This window comes from Conger conger, chromosome 13 (genome assembly GCF_963514075.1).
Source record: "Conger conger chromosome 13, fConCon1.1, whole genome shotgun sequence".
Taxonomy (NCBI): domain Eukaryota; kingdom Metazoa; phylum Chordata; class Actinopteri; order Anguilliformes; family Congridae; genus Conger; species Conger conger.
Genome location: NC_083772.1, coordinates 20249828 through 20267902, shown reverse-complemented (window position 1 = coordinate 20267902; position 18075 = coordinate 20249828). Strand labels below are relative to the sequence as shown.

General features: G+C 46.0%; 1 protein-coding gene across 1 annotated transcript; it reads right to left on the bottom strand.

Annotated features, from left to right (window-relative positions):
* Positions 1-1960: 1960 nt before the first annotated feature.
* lpar6a (lysophosphatidic acid receptor 6a) lies at positions 1961-4730 on the bottom strand. Its single transcript, XM_061217217.1, has one exon. It carries the CDS (start codon positions 3817-3819, stop codon positions 2773-2775), a length of 1047 nt encoding a protein of 348 aa, XP_061073201.1. The 5' UTR covers positions 3820-4730; the 3' UTR covers positions 1961-2772.
* Positions 4731-18075: the final 13345 nt, after the last annotated feature.

Genomic DNA, 18075 nt, shown 5'->3' with positions numbered 1-18075 from the left:
CCCCTGAACCAGGTCCCTGAGGGACCGGTTTGGGTTTGCTTTCACATGAAAATCAGCAGCCAGGCCGCACACCCAGGAACGCAGGCGAGGTGCCTGTGTAATGAGCCTCTTAAGTTCTGAGTGGCATTGAAACCTTCCAGGACCAGAACCAGGGTTAGGGACCAGACTTGGGAGGACGCCCCTGCCCGGAGCATCGCTCTGGGGCACACGGAGCGAAAGTGTGGGGGGAGGAGGTTGAGGCGCACCCCCTCGCTAAAAGCAGAAGAACAACGCAGCAGCAGTGGCGAAATCGAGGCATGTTTAATCTCGCATTGTAACTGCCAAAGCCGCACCCCGGAGTCTGACTCATAAGTAACGAATTGGCCCTAAGCGTGCTCCCCCCCGCTTCGCCCTGCCCCCCCTTCCCTCGCTCTGCCCCACCTCTCTCTGCAGTGTGTCTCTCGGCTCAGAGCGCCAGGAGGTATGTGGTCCGTCCCCTCCTCTGTAGGTGCTTGCCTGATAGGCATGAAAAAAAATACAGAGGCCCTCCCCTGACAGATTTGGGCCCACATCTGCCTCCTGCGCCCCCCCCCCCCCCCCCCCCCCCCCGCTCTATGTTCTCCCAACAGGCGTGACCTGAAGACAAACACACCAGCTATTTCATGCCCCCAGCTATTCGCTATTCTAGATCAGTTGGGTTGCGTCAGTTCTGCTGCAGAGCCCCTGCTGAAGGTAGTCACTCTTCAACACTCTCTGGAAAAGAAAACAAACCGCTATCTCACTCTGGCCTCTAAAAGGACAGGCCAAAGATATTACTGCTTACTGCAGCTTACATGTGACACATGCCGAAACAGGGACAGGGGTTGCAAAGTAGGTTTGGCAAGAACCCTGAATGCAGTGTATCTGTCTCATGTCTTTAACCTGTAACAATGTCTACTTGCATTGTTCCTGTTTGAATTACGTATAACGTATAACAGATATAAGCCATGTGAAACCGGTTTTTCTGTATGTTTTACATGTGCTTTAGTCATGGTTGCAGACACTGATCCTGGTAGGACTGACTGGAGTTTGCTCAAGGCGAATCTACCCTCATTTTCCGTAAGGTGAGGTACGGTGACTGTGGTCTGGTGGCGACTGCTGAGTTTACAAAACACAGCAGCTGTGTGCGCTGACGATGCAGGGATTGCATCGTGCAGAACCAATGAGCCCATGGTTCTGCACCCGTAGCGTTAGCCACCGAGGAAGTGAAGCAAAGCTTGTTGCACATGTTGGGTCTCCAAAGAGGTCTTACTCCTTCAGAATGGTGGGTGGGGAGGAGGCTGCGGATTACTGTTCCAGTCCCAGACCATATGCGGCCAAAAAAATATTCATTGCAAATTGACCTGTGTCAGATATATGTTGGACTCTTTGTATGCTGGTAAAATATGAACACTCAGTTACTTAAAAGAAATTATAAATGAAACTGTACAAATGTACTCTCACATGAAATAAGAAGTTTTGAATATGGCTGAAAATGGATGCATAATAATAATAATAATAATAATAATAATAATAATAATCAACATGTCATTTTGCAACCTTTTCAGTTGGGTAAGGGGATCAATAAAGGAATATCTGTATATCTATCTGTCTATTGATCTGTGAAGGACCAAAGGCTGCGACTGAGTTTTCAGTACATTGCAAAAATCCCTTGCAGAGTAAGTTCCTGATGTTGTCATGAGTCACTCTGTCGTGGTTTCGGTGGTAACATTGCTGTACGAAGCTCCAAACTCAGCAGGCCACCTGGCTCAATGAATGTCCAAAATAAGCCCAGTGATCTGGTGTTAAACATGCAACTGACAGATCACCATGAAAACAATGGCAATCTATTGAATGACAAAAGACAAAATGAGGAAGAAAAAGTAGAAACTCTGAGTAACCAGTGCCTGCACACTTACTTCAGTTGACCCCACAGTTATAGTGTATGAATACAACCAAACGCTTTCAAGATACTTTTACTTTATTTATTTATTTCTTAAAAAGGCCAATAACTTAGAGACAGTGCAAATTAAATTGAAATGGCTGGTCAGTGCATTGTATAGAATGTCATGAAACAAAGTTTTCATAATACGTTTAGTTTTTTTTATTTCGTAATTAATGCTGTTCCTGAGCTTCGATGGCTTGCTGTCCTCTACTTTCGAGCAATAATCTGGACCAGACCAGTGTCCAAAATGGCATCAAATGAAGCATTAAAAGCAGGATATATAGCATATATAGTTTGGCCTCACGTGTTTAAGTCAGAGCTTTCTCTTTAATTGTCAGCGCCATGGGACATTGACTTACCATGGGACACGAATAGGCGAGTTTCAGAAACACACATTACACATGCAGCTCCAGTGTTCAGAAGTCATTCCAGTACATTTGTGTTTGAAGTAAGTAACTTCACAGCTGTTTTGGGGTAGAAACAGATGTATTCCACATGACGATGTAGTAAGGTGGTTGTGACATTTTTCGCAAAACATGAGAACATAAGAAGAATCAGAACCCCCAAAAACAACAGGGTTAATGAAATGGCTGTTTTAAACTGCTAGCTTTGTAAATGGAGGAGAAAAGAACGAAAATCCAGCGTCTTATTTCTTTTCCCTCCTGGGGGGTTGCTGGGTTAAAAATCCTTCCCATGCTGTTTCTTTTTTGAAGATTCAACCCCAACCCCACCCCCTCGTCCCTAAGGCCTCACAGAGGTAAAGTAATATCTGATATGTACACACATCCATGAGTCACGTGACCCTTTCAGCGGCCAATCCCGTGGCAGCGTCACACATTGGACTCGTTACGGAACGGAATCATGGATTTGAGGGTCTGTAAGCTGAGCATCGCCGAGGAGGATTCGGACTGCAGAGCCTCGGAGAAGCGGACGTCGTAGGAACGCCGGGTCGTGGACTTGCGCTTGATGGAGTTCTGGATGGTCTCAGAGGTGAAGTAGTAGACGATGGGGTCGAAGCAGCAGTTGGACACGGCGATGCAGAGGGCCACGGGGTAGATGGTGCGCACCACGTACTCCGCGGTGCAGCTGGCGAGCGTCTTGCTGCGCACCAGGGCGTAGAAGACCAGGTTGACGTTGTAGGGGATGAAGCAGAAGCAGAAGATCAGGAGGTGCACCACGATCATGCGCAGGATCTTGGTCTTGTTCAACTGGCTGCCCTGCGTCAGGGTCTGGGGCCTGCGTAGGGTCTGGAGCACCATGACGGAGCAGAACACGTTGAGCATCAGCGGGATGAGGAAACCCACCGTCTCGATGAACACCACCATCTTGGACAGGTGCGTCTTCCACTGCTTGGAGGAGAAGTTCTCGAAGCAGGAGGTGCGGTTGGTGAGGTCGTCGTTGAAGGACGTGTTCAGGCGGAAGCCCGTGGGCAGGCTGCCCGCCAGCACCAGCACCCAGACGGCGCAGCACACGATTTTGGCGTTGCGCTTGTTGCGCACCACACGCGACTGCAGCGGGTAGACGATGGCAAGGAAGCGGTCGACGCTGATGCAGGTGAGGAACAGCATGCTCCCGTACATGTTGGTGTAGAAGAGCGAGGCGGACAGCTTGCAGGCCAGGGCGCCGAACGGCCAGTGGCGGTTGATGAAGTAGAAGACGCGCAGGGGCAGCGTCAGGACGAAAAGCAGGTCGGACACCATCAGGTTGATCATGTAAGTGGTGGTCTCGTTGCGCAGCTTGAGAGAGCAGGCGAAGATGTACGTGGCGGCCATGTTCGTGATGAGGCCCACCACGAACACGATGCTGAACACGGTGCTGTACAGTGTGTACTTGAACTCGTCGTTCCTGTCGCACTCCTCCGTTGTGTTGTTGCTCATCTTTGCAGCTGGGGGAGGATGGGGGGGGGGGGGGGTGCGGTGGGTGATTTTATTTAAACCACTGAAGTGGAAAGGGGTTTCTGTCCGTCCTGAGACCCAACACGTACCAAAAAAACAAAACAAAAACAAATGGAAGACAAAGAGAGCAGCTGTCGTCTGTTACGTCTGTTAACCAACGATCCCTCACCCCACTGCTGGCTGCTGGGAACAAACAGGAGTGAGATGTAAATGCTGATTGGACCTGGCTCGACTGGTGCTCCTGTCTTTTTGGGATAGCTCTGACGGGGAGAGGCTCTTTCCCTGCAGGATCCCTCTGTCCCTCCCCTACCCCCGTCTCTGTCTCTCTCCCTGCCTGTCTGCCTGGCAGGACAGCAGCCCGACTCATGGACGGACGGACAGACAGAGTGGGAATTGTACTCACTCGGCTTGTCGTTCTTTTCCTGTTTCTGTCCGAGTCTCCCCGTCAGCGAGAGCCGAACCAGAGACACGGTGCCTGTATCCACGAGGAAGGGTAAGTCCAGATACCAGATCTAATTAACCACTGCTCTGCTTTTCCCTCGCTTTGCTGAGACACAAAAAAGTTGCGCCAAGTCCAAGTTTTTGTAAGTCCTCTTTGCTCAATGTCCGTTTCACGGTGGTCCTCTTCAGTTTGAAAAGAAGAAAATATAAAATGCGATGTGCCGTCTGTGTTGTAGCTCCTGGCAGAGTGCTATAGGTGAGGCAGTCTGGAAAGTTTTTGTTGTTTGTCAGCAGTCAGTCACTCCCTTTCGCTCTCTCTCTCTCTCCGCAGTGAGTATGTGCACGTGTGTTTCACTGCTATATGCGCTGCAGCATTAGTGGATGGCTCTATACCTCCCTCCAGGGTCTGTTTCCTGCTCTCTCTCTCTTTCTCCCTCCCTCCGTCTCTCCCCTTTCCCTCTCCCTATCTTCCCCCCTCTCTTTATCTCTGCCTCCCCCCTATCTCCTCTCTCCCCCCCTCTCTCTCTCTCTCTCCCTCCTACCTCTCTCTCTCTCACTTCTTAGGAAGTAGGCTGCAGACCCAGGGAAAGGCTCCGCTGCTCTGACACTGTGTCAGCCATTAGAAGGGAAGACCTGCTGGGTGGGAGAGGTCTTAGCCTGGGCTCCTCCCACTCCTTTTCTCTCTCCTCCCCTCTTTCTCTCTTTGTGTGGTGGCATGCCCTGTGCACTGGGGAAGGAGAGAGTGCAGATTAGTAGGTTTGAACAAGGCACCCCCCCCAATCCTGTGAGTGTGTTTGAAGTTGTTTGGTTGTTTGGCATTCAATCAGCTGCATTGCCCTCCCCCAAACTTTCCTTAGGTCAGTCAGGATGTGTGGTCAGCTGTGGGTCTCCAAGCGTGTAGCAGGAGAGTTTTATAGACCTGGAGGTTAGATATAAAGAGGTGCTAGCCTATCAGTGATTAAATCGGTAAATCTGTGATATCGAAGTCTTCCCTCCTACACTTACCCCCCCCCCCCCCAATATGACTTTTCTATACCCTATGTACTATTAAAAATAAATAAAATTAAATAAAAACCCTGCACTTGCTTACTTACTATTCTTTTTGTTTATAACTGCTCTACATGCCTGTTTTGCTATTTATGGATCTGACGCTTTTCAAGGACCTCATGCACTTGAGTGGCTTTGGACCAGAAGTGTCTTGCATGTTGATGTGAAAGCTGGTGTTTGATCTCTTGTCAGGCCCTTTGTCAGAGGGCAGATTCCCTGTTAATGATGGAGCAGCCTCGGTCCCTAATGGGCTCCTCCTCTCTGCCCTGTGTGAAGACACCGGGTCCTTTGTTATGGATGAGCCAGGCCAGGGAAGAGGAATTTCACCTCGTAAATTATTAGATGCCAAACTGACACCTCTGTAAGTCGCCCATCACTCCCCCATTCACAGCGTCTGCCCTGTTATTTTTATTTTTTATTTTATTCTCCGTTTAGATGACACATCACCGAAAACTTACACTGGGATTTCCTGTTACTTATTTATCTTCATGCTCTTTTTTTACATTACATTTTATTTAGCAGACGCTTTTATCCAAATCCACGTCCAAAATGGTGCGCATCAATGTCACAGAACAAACAACCTAACAGATAAGGTACAATACATTAATGGAATTTGGCAGGCACTCTTATATATGATCGGTTGTAGGGTCATGAACATAAGTCCAGTACATAAGGTAGATGGGCCAAGTCTGTAACTACCATACCAACTTCAGGAACTCCAGTACCGGGATGATTCAAAAGTCAAGGTACAAACACAAGGGGCTAAAGATAGATCATAAAAACATGATGTATATCTGTCCCTCACAGATTAACACCCAGTCAGCATCATCCTTATCATAATAATATTTATGATGATGATGTTGTTGTTGTTATAAATAATAATACATCTCACCTTGACCTTTATAAAATCACAAATGAGAAGAATGATTATAGCACGAAACGAGACATTAAACTAAAAACTGGAGATGCTTAGAAGCTCTGCCCATGACTGATGCACAAAAACACAGTCATGCAAAAACAAAAAAAAAACTGTTTAGAAATGATCCATGTGAGGCTTCAGACAGGGAGACACTGAGCCATGACAACCGGAGACAGGGATGTGGTTTATGGAGGTTTAATGTAATCCACTGACAAACCGCTGCCAACATACACCAGAGACACGGCGAGCAGGGAGAGATGCGGGCTGTCTACAGATGCTGCAGTCATTAATAATGTACTGTGCCTAACCTAATCCACTGCATGTGTAATGTAGTGTGTTGTTGGAGTAACCTCAGGGTTGTGGCTGTGGCTCCAGCTTGTCGACGCACTGCTCTAAGCCTTTAGGGTTCTTACGCACAGAACGGTTTCACGACGCTGTGCCTGCTCCACGTTCTCTGTGCCACTCTGTGTTGGGGCCGGTTTGGGTGAGGTTCATGTGCCCTCAGACGGGTTTAGCTGTGCTTATGTTGGGGGAGATCAGGGATTCTGTTCATGGGTGGGTCCAGTCACAGGAGTGGCGTGTTCAGTAGGCACCCAAAAGGCTCTAGTGTGGATGGAATGGAACATTTCATTACATGACGTAACATTAAATGACATTACATTACATTACATTACAATACAGGCTGCTGGTTTGTGTCAGATGTCAGGCACTGTTTTTGAACTCTGGAGTGATGAATATGCTGCAGTGAATACTCAGCTGTGTGAACAAACTATGATAATTATAGTGATAATAAAAAGAATACTACTAATATAATAATAATAATAATGATTATTATTATTATAATTACATTCAGCTGGTTATCAATAGTGTTAATGCAAGAGTATGGGCAAAGCTCAGGTCGTCTTGAGGGGTTGATGTGCATTGGATCCTGAATTTGATAACAATCAAATTTGATAACAAAGTATTATAATAATTAATGTACTGCTGCTATTGTTCTCCTGTTTACCATAAATCCGAACCGTATCGAGGGCAAAAAAATGTGCAAGAAAAAAAACATGCATCTGCTATTGTGCTCTGCTCACAAAAACACTTCTAAAAGTGTTCCACCGGGCACTTACAAAAACAAGCACTTCGCATGCCGCTAGACCCAAACATGTGCTCGGAATCCCAGGATTGTTAAAACTTTTCACAATGCCAGGAAACCGGGAGAATATCCAAGGCCAAGACAGCCCGGCTAACATGAAACAGGACCGAAATGTGCCTCGCAACAGACGGTCCTGATTCAGGGCCAAGTGCAGAACATGACACGCATCATGAAACGGTAATGTGTGGAAAATGGGACATTTCTTCATTTTTTCTTTATGGGAATACCAGGCCTGGGTCAAATATGCATTAGAAATGTTTTATGTAGTTTATGCCCCTGTCGATCCCTGAAATTGTTCAACAGAATTTAGCCAAAACATCCAACTGTATATATTTTTTGATCTCTTTTTTGTTTTCTTGTTTTGTTAAACATTGTTGTTTTCAACAGGAATCTGTGCATATATATTTCTTACTTACTCATCTTGTTTTTCATCTCTCCTTATAATTACGATTGGACAAATAAATAAAAATCAGAAACCAACGAAACAATATTTCTGATTTTCTTCAAAAAACCGATATTTCACCCAGCAGGAAAACAAACATAACTAAATCCAAGGTCAAACCTGTTTAGGATGTGCTGGCTGTGCGTGTTGGAAGCCACTGATTCAACAGCCCTGTCTTGACCGTGTGATGTGTGGGTGAAAAGTAAATATTGACTGAAGAATGTGTGAGATGCTATCCAGCTGTCCACGGCCTGGGGCCTCTGAGCACCGTGTTTATTTACCCGTCTCCAACATTAACTGCCTGCGCGCACCAACGTACCAAATACACTCCCAGTCAACTTACTTCAATCAAATATTAAAGCTCGAAAGCACTTTTGTACCATAACGCTGAAAAAAATGGTATTGCTTGATTCTGTTTTAGCTAATCACAACAGTCTTCTCGACAAGGCTCCTCCTGTGTTCTTAGTAAACTATTTTGTTGTCTGTAAATTTTGAGCTCTTCAAAAAAGGGTGTGTGTGTATATGTGTGTACTCTGCGTGTGTCTGTGTGTACTCTGTGTGTGTCTGTGTGCTTAGGTGAAGGATAAAATGCGACGTGTACATGTGTGTGCGTAGCTGACATTCCAGCGAGGTTTATTGGCCCATGTTACATGTATTTTGAACTAAATGTTCGAGGCAAAGGCCAATGTCACTCAGCAGCTCCAGCGTGGTAGAGACAGGCGGAGGAAACGCCCTGTCCGATATGTTGGCTGTGTGCGTTGATAAAGACATTTTGACATAATACAAGTGTCTTGGATAACGAAAACACATAATATAGTGAAAATATTTTCAAAGATATGATTCATTTTATTTTTATTGAATGTCCCTTGTAGTGTAGTGGTTTCAGCATAGTAGAATATATGATGCTTGAGATGAAGACCAGACAGCTAAATAACAAATTATTGTATAATTATTATTATTAGTTATGTCCGCTTGAGGGAACAAAAATAAATTCTGGATAAAAAAAAAGTCCTGGAGGGCCGCAGTGTCTGCAGGTTTAACTCCAGTCCTGGAGGGCCGCAGTGTCTGCAGGTTTAACTCCAGTCCTGGAGGGCCGCAGTGTCTGCAGGTTTAACTCCAGTCTTGGAGGGCCGCAGTGTCTGCAGGTTTAACTCCAGTCCTGGAGGGCCGCAGTGTCTGCAGGTTTGACTCCAGTCCTGGAGGGCCACAGATCTGCAGGTTTTTGTGGTGCCCTCTTAGTCAGCAGTTAGTCAGTGTATTCCTTGAAAATAAGGTGTTGATTCTTTTGCCAGTAAGTGTGCTTGATTTAGTGCTGAAACGGAACTGAAAGCAGCAGACATTGCCATGCTTCCACAAGTCTGACACGCCTGGTGGTAAGGTAATTCATATGGCACGCACACACACGCACACACATGCACACACACGCACACACGACTCATTTCACACATGCTTGATTTTGCCAGAGATTAGAGATTAACAGTGCAGAGATTAACGGTCCTTGTTACCTGAAGGTTTCAGATTGCATTCCTGCATAGGAGCTGGAACATCTGAAGTCGACAAGTCGCAGGCTTTATTTTTAAAGTAATATACTTCTTCTTGCTTCTTTTTTTAAAATGGGTTAGTTTCTCTGTAAACATCTCAACTACTTGGGTGGGATAGTATCCCTCCCCCTACACCCGGCCTTCAAGACAGGCACAAAAAAACGCTGGACCTCAGCCAAACGCTTCGTATTTATACTCTTCCTGTGGATTACTGCTGACATGTCTGTCTTCACCAATATTAAAAACAAAGTTGTTCTTCATGTCTCTGAAATTCTCAGCGCTCTACACAATTTCATTTGTATCGCTATCGACATCTAAAGACATCTAAAGTCACATAATATCTTGACCCAGATCCGTCCTCCACACGCAGTTCCTTGCCCCCACAAGAAACTGGGCGACTGACGATTGTGTGGTGACCCCCTCTTCAACTCTGAGCCCCCTGCAGGGCTTCCTCTTCCTCTGAGACCTCTCCATCCTGTCCACACCTCCACCGCAGCTCACCCCCTTCCTCCTTTCATTCTTTCTCTTTCACGCGCTGTCTCTGCAGCTTTCTGTTCAATCTCCCCTCCACACTTTGGGATGCACCATCATATTTCCCGGTCACGCTCTCCCCCGGAATGCGTGATGGGAAGACAGCGCTTCTTTTCATGGTGTGCACAGGTTGAGCTTGAGTTGCAGAAAGGGGCTGCCTGTAGTGCTGAAGGTACATGACTGGGACCTCCAGAAGATTGGTGGCTCAATCGCCGGTGTAGCCATGATACACATAACTGTTGGGCCCTTGAGCAAGGCCCTTAACCCCATATTGCTCCAGGGGGATTGTCCCCTACTTAGTCTAATCAACTTAGTCTTTCACCTCTCTCTCTCTCTCTCTGAATGACTATGGCCGGTTATTTATTGCCCGTTTGATAGCACTCTGTGAGGCCCGTTCACACACTGGAACAAGCCTAGCGCTGACTTCCCTCACCACTGCAGGTCTCTCTCTTCCACCAGGACCGCCTCCTTCTCAGACTGCCGAAGGCCCTTGGTGTGGTGTGACAAAACAAGGTTCACTGGGAATATGTTTAACCCCAGGCCCTGTCCTAGACCGTCATGCTTTCTGACTTCACAAGATTTCACGAAAGCAGGAATCAACGGAGTTGGCAGGATAGAACCCTTCTAAAATCTGGAATGGACCAAAATGAACATGGACTGGAGGAAACAGAGGGGTAAGCAGTCGGTTATTACCAACTGCAGTTATCCAGCGAAACTCAGCATGAAATACCCCCCTGGTGTCCCAGCATGCGTTGCCCGTCCTGTCCAGAGGAAGCAATGCTAACGCTAAACCTGTCAACAACCGGCTAGACTATTTGCACGTTCTTGCTTCCATGCGTATGCTTGCTTGGGCTAGCGCTCATGGCCCGGCTCTCCAACCTCTACAGCCGGGCTGCTACAGAGGTGTTCTCTCTCTTTTCTTCCATGTCTTTCTTTTCCTTTCCTTTCTTTTTCTTTTTTTTTGTGCAGATCGTGACCTCCTAATGCGCGGCAGGCCCTCCCCTCTCCTTGCGGGACACACATTCCGCTCACAGCTGTTCCCCATTCTTCCCACGCAGCGGCGGAACGCAATAGCGCTAGTGGTTCGCCCTATCAGCGCCTGGAACGCTACCTCCGGACCGGGACGCTTTGCTCTCTCTCTGCTCTCTCTCTGCTCTCTCTCCACTGTCTCTCTGCTTTTACATTCAGACAGGCTTCGATTGTGCATGACGTTCTGTTTCCTTTTGCATTGTTTTATAGGCTAGAGGCTTCATGTTCGTCCTCTCTCTTACTCACTCACACTCACACACATTCTCTCAAACACACACACATTCACAATCTTTTACGCACACTTCCACACACACACACACACACACATTCACAATCTCTTACACACAGACACACACACACACACATTCACAATCTCTTACACACAGACACACACACACACACACACACACATTCACAATCTCTTACACACAGACACACACACACACACATTCACAATCTCTTACACACAGACACACACACACACACACATTCACAATCTCTTACACACAGACACACACACACATTCACAATTTCTTACACACAGACATACACACACATTCACAATCTCTTACACACAGACACGCACACACAGACACACACATTCACAATCTCTTACACACACACACACACACACACATTCACAATCTCTTGCACACACACACACACACACACACACACACATACACATACTAACGCCTCTCACTTCCACCCCTTCCTCACACAATTATAGTGGCAGTTTAAATTTACTTCATAAGAAACAATTGTCCTATTAAAATTACTTCAGGGTTGTGCAGAAGGCATGATAAGACTACTGTGCGGTAAAAAAAATATCCCTGAGCTTGTGGGGTTCATGAAATTTGAGTTCTGCTGCAGCGGTGTGTGCACGTGCTTCAGGGGTTAAGGGGTTAACTGGCCAAAGCGATACTGCTCTCTGTAGTGGTGTATGAATGGGTCTCATGGGCTGTAAATTGCACAGGATCTGTAGACTTTTCAAAGGCCAGTGTTTCATGCCCTGATGCCCTGGGAGGGAATAGGAGCTGCAGAAATCAAGAGGTTTGTATTAAAAAATGATTTAAAGTTTGCCTGTCGATCAGTGATGATGCTGTTTGGAGGCTGTGGACTCGGCTGAGTGTCAGGTCTGTTTACCTCGCTCAGAACGAGAGACTACATCACGTCACACCCTCCGTTTTCAGAATGCACGGAATTTGAAACCTGTGTGTCAAAGTTCATCTTCCCTACCCTCATATCTTCCCTGTAACTGCGTGTTTGAAATGCTCAGCGAATACCTACGAGCATAACTGCTTAGCAGAACATAGCGCAGAGATCCAACGATGTCGTGAAGTTTAACAGGCTGGTGAACATTAGTGGAGAGTGAATTTAACTGCCTCGACCCCCCCCCCCCCCCCCCCCCGCTCATTACTGTGGGCTGAATCAGGTCATTGAGTGAGTGGGTGCAATACAGATCTGAACAAGGCTGTCTAGATAGTTGGTAGGTGCATTTTGTAGATCAAAAAGAAGGTTTGTTGGAACATTTTTTCAATATTCTAGTCAGTATCCTACAATTTACTCATCGTGATTGTGAGACTGTTCATGCACGAGCCTTCTAATCACATTATATGTGACTTCGCACCATAAGGTGTCAACACACAGGAAGTTGCACATATAGCAGCTAACCCATCTACAGTTCATGCCTGTGCATTGCGCTTTCCGCTGCCACCACACAGCTCCTGTCATTTTGATAGCTCTGCATCACATTTACTTGGCCATGTAACCCTGCAAAAGTGCTCTTGTGGTTAATAGATTACAGACCAAACTGCAGGTGACTGGATCACGCAATGCAACACGTTTCTGAAATAGTGTAGTGTAGTGATTATCATACCTTCACAGCAAAGGTATTTTGAATCAAATACCAAGTTCATGTAATTTGAATATGTCTCTATATGGTGACTTTTAACTGTGTTGAGTAATGTTTTACAGTTCAGTTTAATTATTAAAATGAATAGCCTTGAAACTGTGAGCAGAATTTCTGTTTTAATTTGGCTGCATACAACAAGATGGTTCAAAATGTTTCAACAACAGGCTATATTCGGCAAGACATGTTTTTTCAGTGTTGAGAATGCCTTCATTCCCCAATGTGAAAAAAAAAATTGTATTATTGCAGAAATATGTAAAATAACTTTGATCAGAAAATCGACTAATATGGTTTCCCTTTGTGCGCTGTATGTCTGCCTCCTGCTAAATAGGTCTTTGAAAGGTAATGTTTTTGTCAGTTTAACACAGTTCCAAAGTACTTCCTCTCCCCCCTCTCTCCTCCTTACCACGAGGAGCTCCTAATCCTCAATTTGCAAATCAAACATTCTGTGCAAACTGCTCTTTTTTTAATGCAAAAGCCCTGTTAAACCTGACGGTCGCTACGTTAATTCAGATCTCAGTGCTAATTTGTTAAGTTTAACAAGTGTGGACAGAAGTATAATGGGTCTGGAGCAAAACAGTTGGTGTGCCCCATTGATAGTCAAAGCCGTCTAATCTGCAAAAGGGATGTGTAGTCTAGCCTACATGACGAAAGCCTTTCCTCGTGTGATTTCATGATGATTGTTTTCACAAGAAGTGAAAAAGAAGGCGTACTGTAATTCTGAAACAACTCGTAAAAGGTTGCGTGCATAAATTCTGAGAGTTCCTTATTTTATTTCAGTTCCATGAACTGCAATTCAGAAGATGTTGTCCGGTTTATTTCCGCGTCTGTTGTCACCCAGCCTGTCTGCTTAGGTCAGGTGTTTTATGATTGAACTTTGTACCATCATATCGCACTCTTAAACACAATATATTGTTTTCAGTGATGCAGCCTCTGGCATTAAACAAGTCAATTTGTCCAATGTGACATTACGAAACAGTCCTAGTTGTAACTGAAACATAATCTCTTAAAATGGCAATTTTACCATTTTAAATAATTAGTTGTACTTTTGAAAAAGCTGATAATGCTTTGTGTTGTTTCGGCATTGGGCCAAAGCAAATCCAAACTTACTACTATCATCAGTCTTGGAAATTAGACATTCAGGCAGTTTATCCAAGTCAGATAAAACGGGATCTCTTGTGAAGAATTTTAAGCCAACCGATAAAAACATGATTAATCTATTTACCTGTGCAGCTTAATCAAAAGTGTGATATGAAATCAGCTAACACTAACACTGTTGCTAAAGCAGTTTGTGACGGTTGGTGTCAGTTGAACTTGGTACAGTCTATGCGTCATTCACTCATTACATCACATTCACTTCGCAGACACACTTTTCCAGAGTAACCTATAAAAGTAGGGAATATGTTGGTCTCAGGGATGAAATAATATCTAAAATCTGTCAACGTAGCCACAAAAGAAAACAATGAGCATTGGAAACGAAAGTAAATAATATTACACAGCTAAGCAATATTTATACATCTATTCCCATAACCTGTGGGGTTTGGGATTAGGACGATCCCAAGAGCCAGAACTGATAGGGGCCCGCAAAACATATTAGAACATTTTCTGTAGTGGTGGGGCCCAATGTGAGATATTTTCATTTGGCCCAAAACTATTATGGTCCCAACAGGAAATGAAAAAGAAAGAAAGAGGATGGCGAAGGAGGGTCAGGGGACCATAGTGTGCTCTGAAGCGGAGGGTCTTCAGTCTGCTATAAAGTGGGCAGGGTTTACACTGTCCGGAGTTATAGTCCAGAAGAGACCAGAAAATATTTCTCTGTGAATCTCAGGCATGTTGTGTTCAATATGTCGGGCTGTAGTAAGGGCCGCACATGCTTTATTCATGACCCTTTCCACAGTGCAGAAATGTGTGGCTGGACAGTGTTTTGTAACGTAATTAAGGGGGTGACATTAGTTCCGGTGGTAAGAGCTGTTGTCTGGGTTGCCGGTTCGATGCCACCCTGGGTCAAAGTGTCAAACCCCCAAATGCTCCTGATGAGCTGGTTGGTGCCTTGCATGGCAGCCATTTGCCATTGGTGTGTGAGTGTGTGTGTGAATGGGTGAAAGAGAAGCATCAATTGTACAGCGCTTTGGATAAAGGCGCTATATAAATGCCAACCATTTACCATTACCATTTACCATTTATTTCAATTCACCTTCAAACAGAATCTACAGTCATCAAACAATGAAGTATTTGATAGAAGTACATACTATGTCTCAGAAAATAAGCCATACTAAGATGAATATGTCCAGTCGAGCTGTGCAGACACTGTATGCACCCTGTGTGCAGTTGCTGGAAGCACCCTGCAGTTTCCCACTCAGCCAGAGGGGGTGATGCCCAGACCAGTCCTGCCTCCATGGGCAGCCATCTTGCAGGCCTTCCAGATACAGTGTGTTCTAACCAGGGCAGGCTTCCAGTTTAAAATGGTGGCGATGTTGAAAAGGCCAGCGTAGCCTGCTGTAAGCTCTGGACGCAGGAAATGGGGTATTTTAAAAAGGCGAATGAGTGAATTCCTCGAATATTTGCTTTCATAACCATCTTCACGGCAGATTAAAAATGTCAGCCAAAATTACATTTTCAAGGTTTTTGTCAAACTAAAAGGGGGCCCCATACAGGCAGAGATTACATTTCTGAAAAATAATGGCTCTGATATTAGTTATGAAAAATAATGGCAGTACTGTACGCATGCCTAAGTAAACTGCACATCTCAGTGTGAAACACAGAAACCCCGTTTAATCATAGAAGATGGAAAAAACCTTTTTCTACTCCTTCCTCCATCTTGACTGTCTGTTGAATATCCAGATGACACCAGGAGGGTGTAGGAAAAACCCTCGGCTTGCCATGTCCTGTGACCTTTACAAATGAGATACTGGATGCTTGTTAAACTCCATTTGTCAACAGCTTTCTGTTGAGTAGGGTCGAGTTAGGAAGAAATATAAATGTATCCACGTTTATCTACACACAGAGCCTGGCAAGGCTATTTATAAACTTTATAGGGTTATATAAGGTTTGTGGGTTCGCCATATGAATTCATAATTACTGGCTCATCTCATGGTGAGCCCCATCCCTTCCACTTTCTCCCCCCTTACAGACTCTGATGTTTCTCAACTTCTGCTCTCCCACCGCCCTACAACCTGTGCCCTTGACCCTATCCCCTCTTCTCTTCTCCAAACTATCAACTATCACCTGACATTCTCCCATTTGTCACCTCCCTTGTCAACTCCTCCCTGTCTTCCGACTGTTTTCCGGCATCCTCCAAGAGGGCCCACATCACTCCACTGCTAAAAAAGCCTACTCTGGATCCCTCCATCATCCAGAACTACCGCCCGGTATCTCTTCTTCCTTTCCTTTCTAAAACTATAGAACGAGCCGCTTCTACTCAACTTTCTTCTTTCTTTTCTAACAACAACCTGCTAGACCCCCATCAGTGTGGCTTCAGATCGGCCCACTCAACAGAGATTGCGCTCCTCTCCGTCAGTGAGTCACTCCATGCCGCACGAGCAGCCTCCCTCTCCTCTGTCCTCATTCTTCTAGATCTCTCTGCTGCCTTCGACACTGGATCACTCCATCCTCCTGTCTGCCTTGTCAGCAACAGGCATCTGTGGCACAGCCCTGGACTGGATTGAGTCCTACCTCTCTGGTCGCTCCTTCCAGGTTGCCTGGGCTGGTTCGGTATCGACACCTCGGCCCCTCGCCACAGGAGTTCCCCCAGGGCTCAGTCCTAGGCCCACTTCTTTTTTCTCTTTACACTCGCTCCCTTGGCCCTGTGATCACTGCACATGGGCTATCCTACCACTGCTACGCGGACGATACCCAACTCTTCGTCTCGTTCCCGCCGTCTGATACGCAGGTTTCAGCCCCTATCTCTGCTTGCCTGAGGGACATCCAGAGCTGGATGGACAACCACCATCTAAAGCTCAACCCAGGCAAGACTGAAATGATATTCATCCCTGCTAATACCTCTGCTCATCTGGATCTCTCCATTTCCCTCGGGGATACCACACTCACGCCATCACCCAGTGCAAGGAACCTCGGCGTGGTGATGGACAGCAGACTGTCCCTTTCCGAGAACATTTCGGCGGTGACCCGGTCTTGCAGGTTCTTCCTATACAACATACGGAGAATCCGCCCCTTTCTCACCCCCTACTCGACCCAGTTCCTGGTCCAAGCGATGGTTCTGTCCCGCCTGGACTACTGCAATTCCCTCTTGGCTGGCCTCCCAGCGTCCGCCATCAGACCCCTCCAACTTATCCAGAATGCAGCAGCTCGTCTGGTCTTCAACCTTCCCAAATACTCGCATGTCACCCCCCTGCTTACTTCCCTCCACTGGCTGCCTGTCATGACTCGCATCAAATTCAAAACATTGGTGCAACTTCCAAGCAGTTAAGGGGTTTTCCCCAGCTTATCTACAGAAAATTATCAGACCCTACACCCCTGCCAGACCTCTTCGTTCAGCCTCCACAGGCCGCTTGGCACCTCCCCCTCTCCGAACCTCCACCCTCACGCTCACGACTACTGTCTGTTCTGGCTCCACGGAGGTGGAACGAACTCCTCGTTGAGGTCAGAACTGTAGAATCTCTCCCCACCTTCAAGCGCAAACTGAAGACACACCTCTTCAAGCAGCACCTCTCCCCATCCCTTCCTACCTCCCTGTGAACCTTAATTGTTGTCTCTGTGACTTGCTTTGTGTATCGGTATTTTTAGTTGGCGAGGTAAGTAGTGTTTGGATAGTTAACTTTGATCACTTTTGCTCTGTTGTTTGTTTGTTTCTTTGTTAAAAAAAAAAAAAAAAAACTATTGGCCCTCCTTATCTTTGTTGTACAGGTAGCAATTGAAATTGTACTTCCCTCTAGGGTCTTTCAGCGAACTTATCCCTGGTTATGGGTATGCACTTTGTTGTACGTCGCTCTGGATAAGAGCGTCTGCCAAATGCCAATAATGTAATGTAATGTGATGAGACGCTGTATAATTCCGTTATTTCCCGAGAAAAGTATAAAAAACTAAAACCTTGTGGGATATTACGCTGAGAAACCCTCCTTTTGTTTTTTATTTGTTAATGTAGCATGCTTAGCTCAGCTAGTTCGCTAGTAAGCATGGTGAAGTGCAGTGAAAGCGATGGCTGGTAGCAGGTTATCGCGACAACACTCCCCGATGACGTAACCCTCAAATTCAAAAGAACGTTGTTGCCCTTGG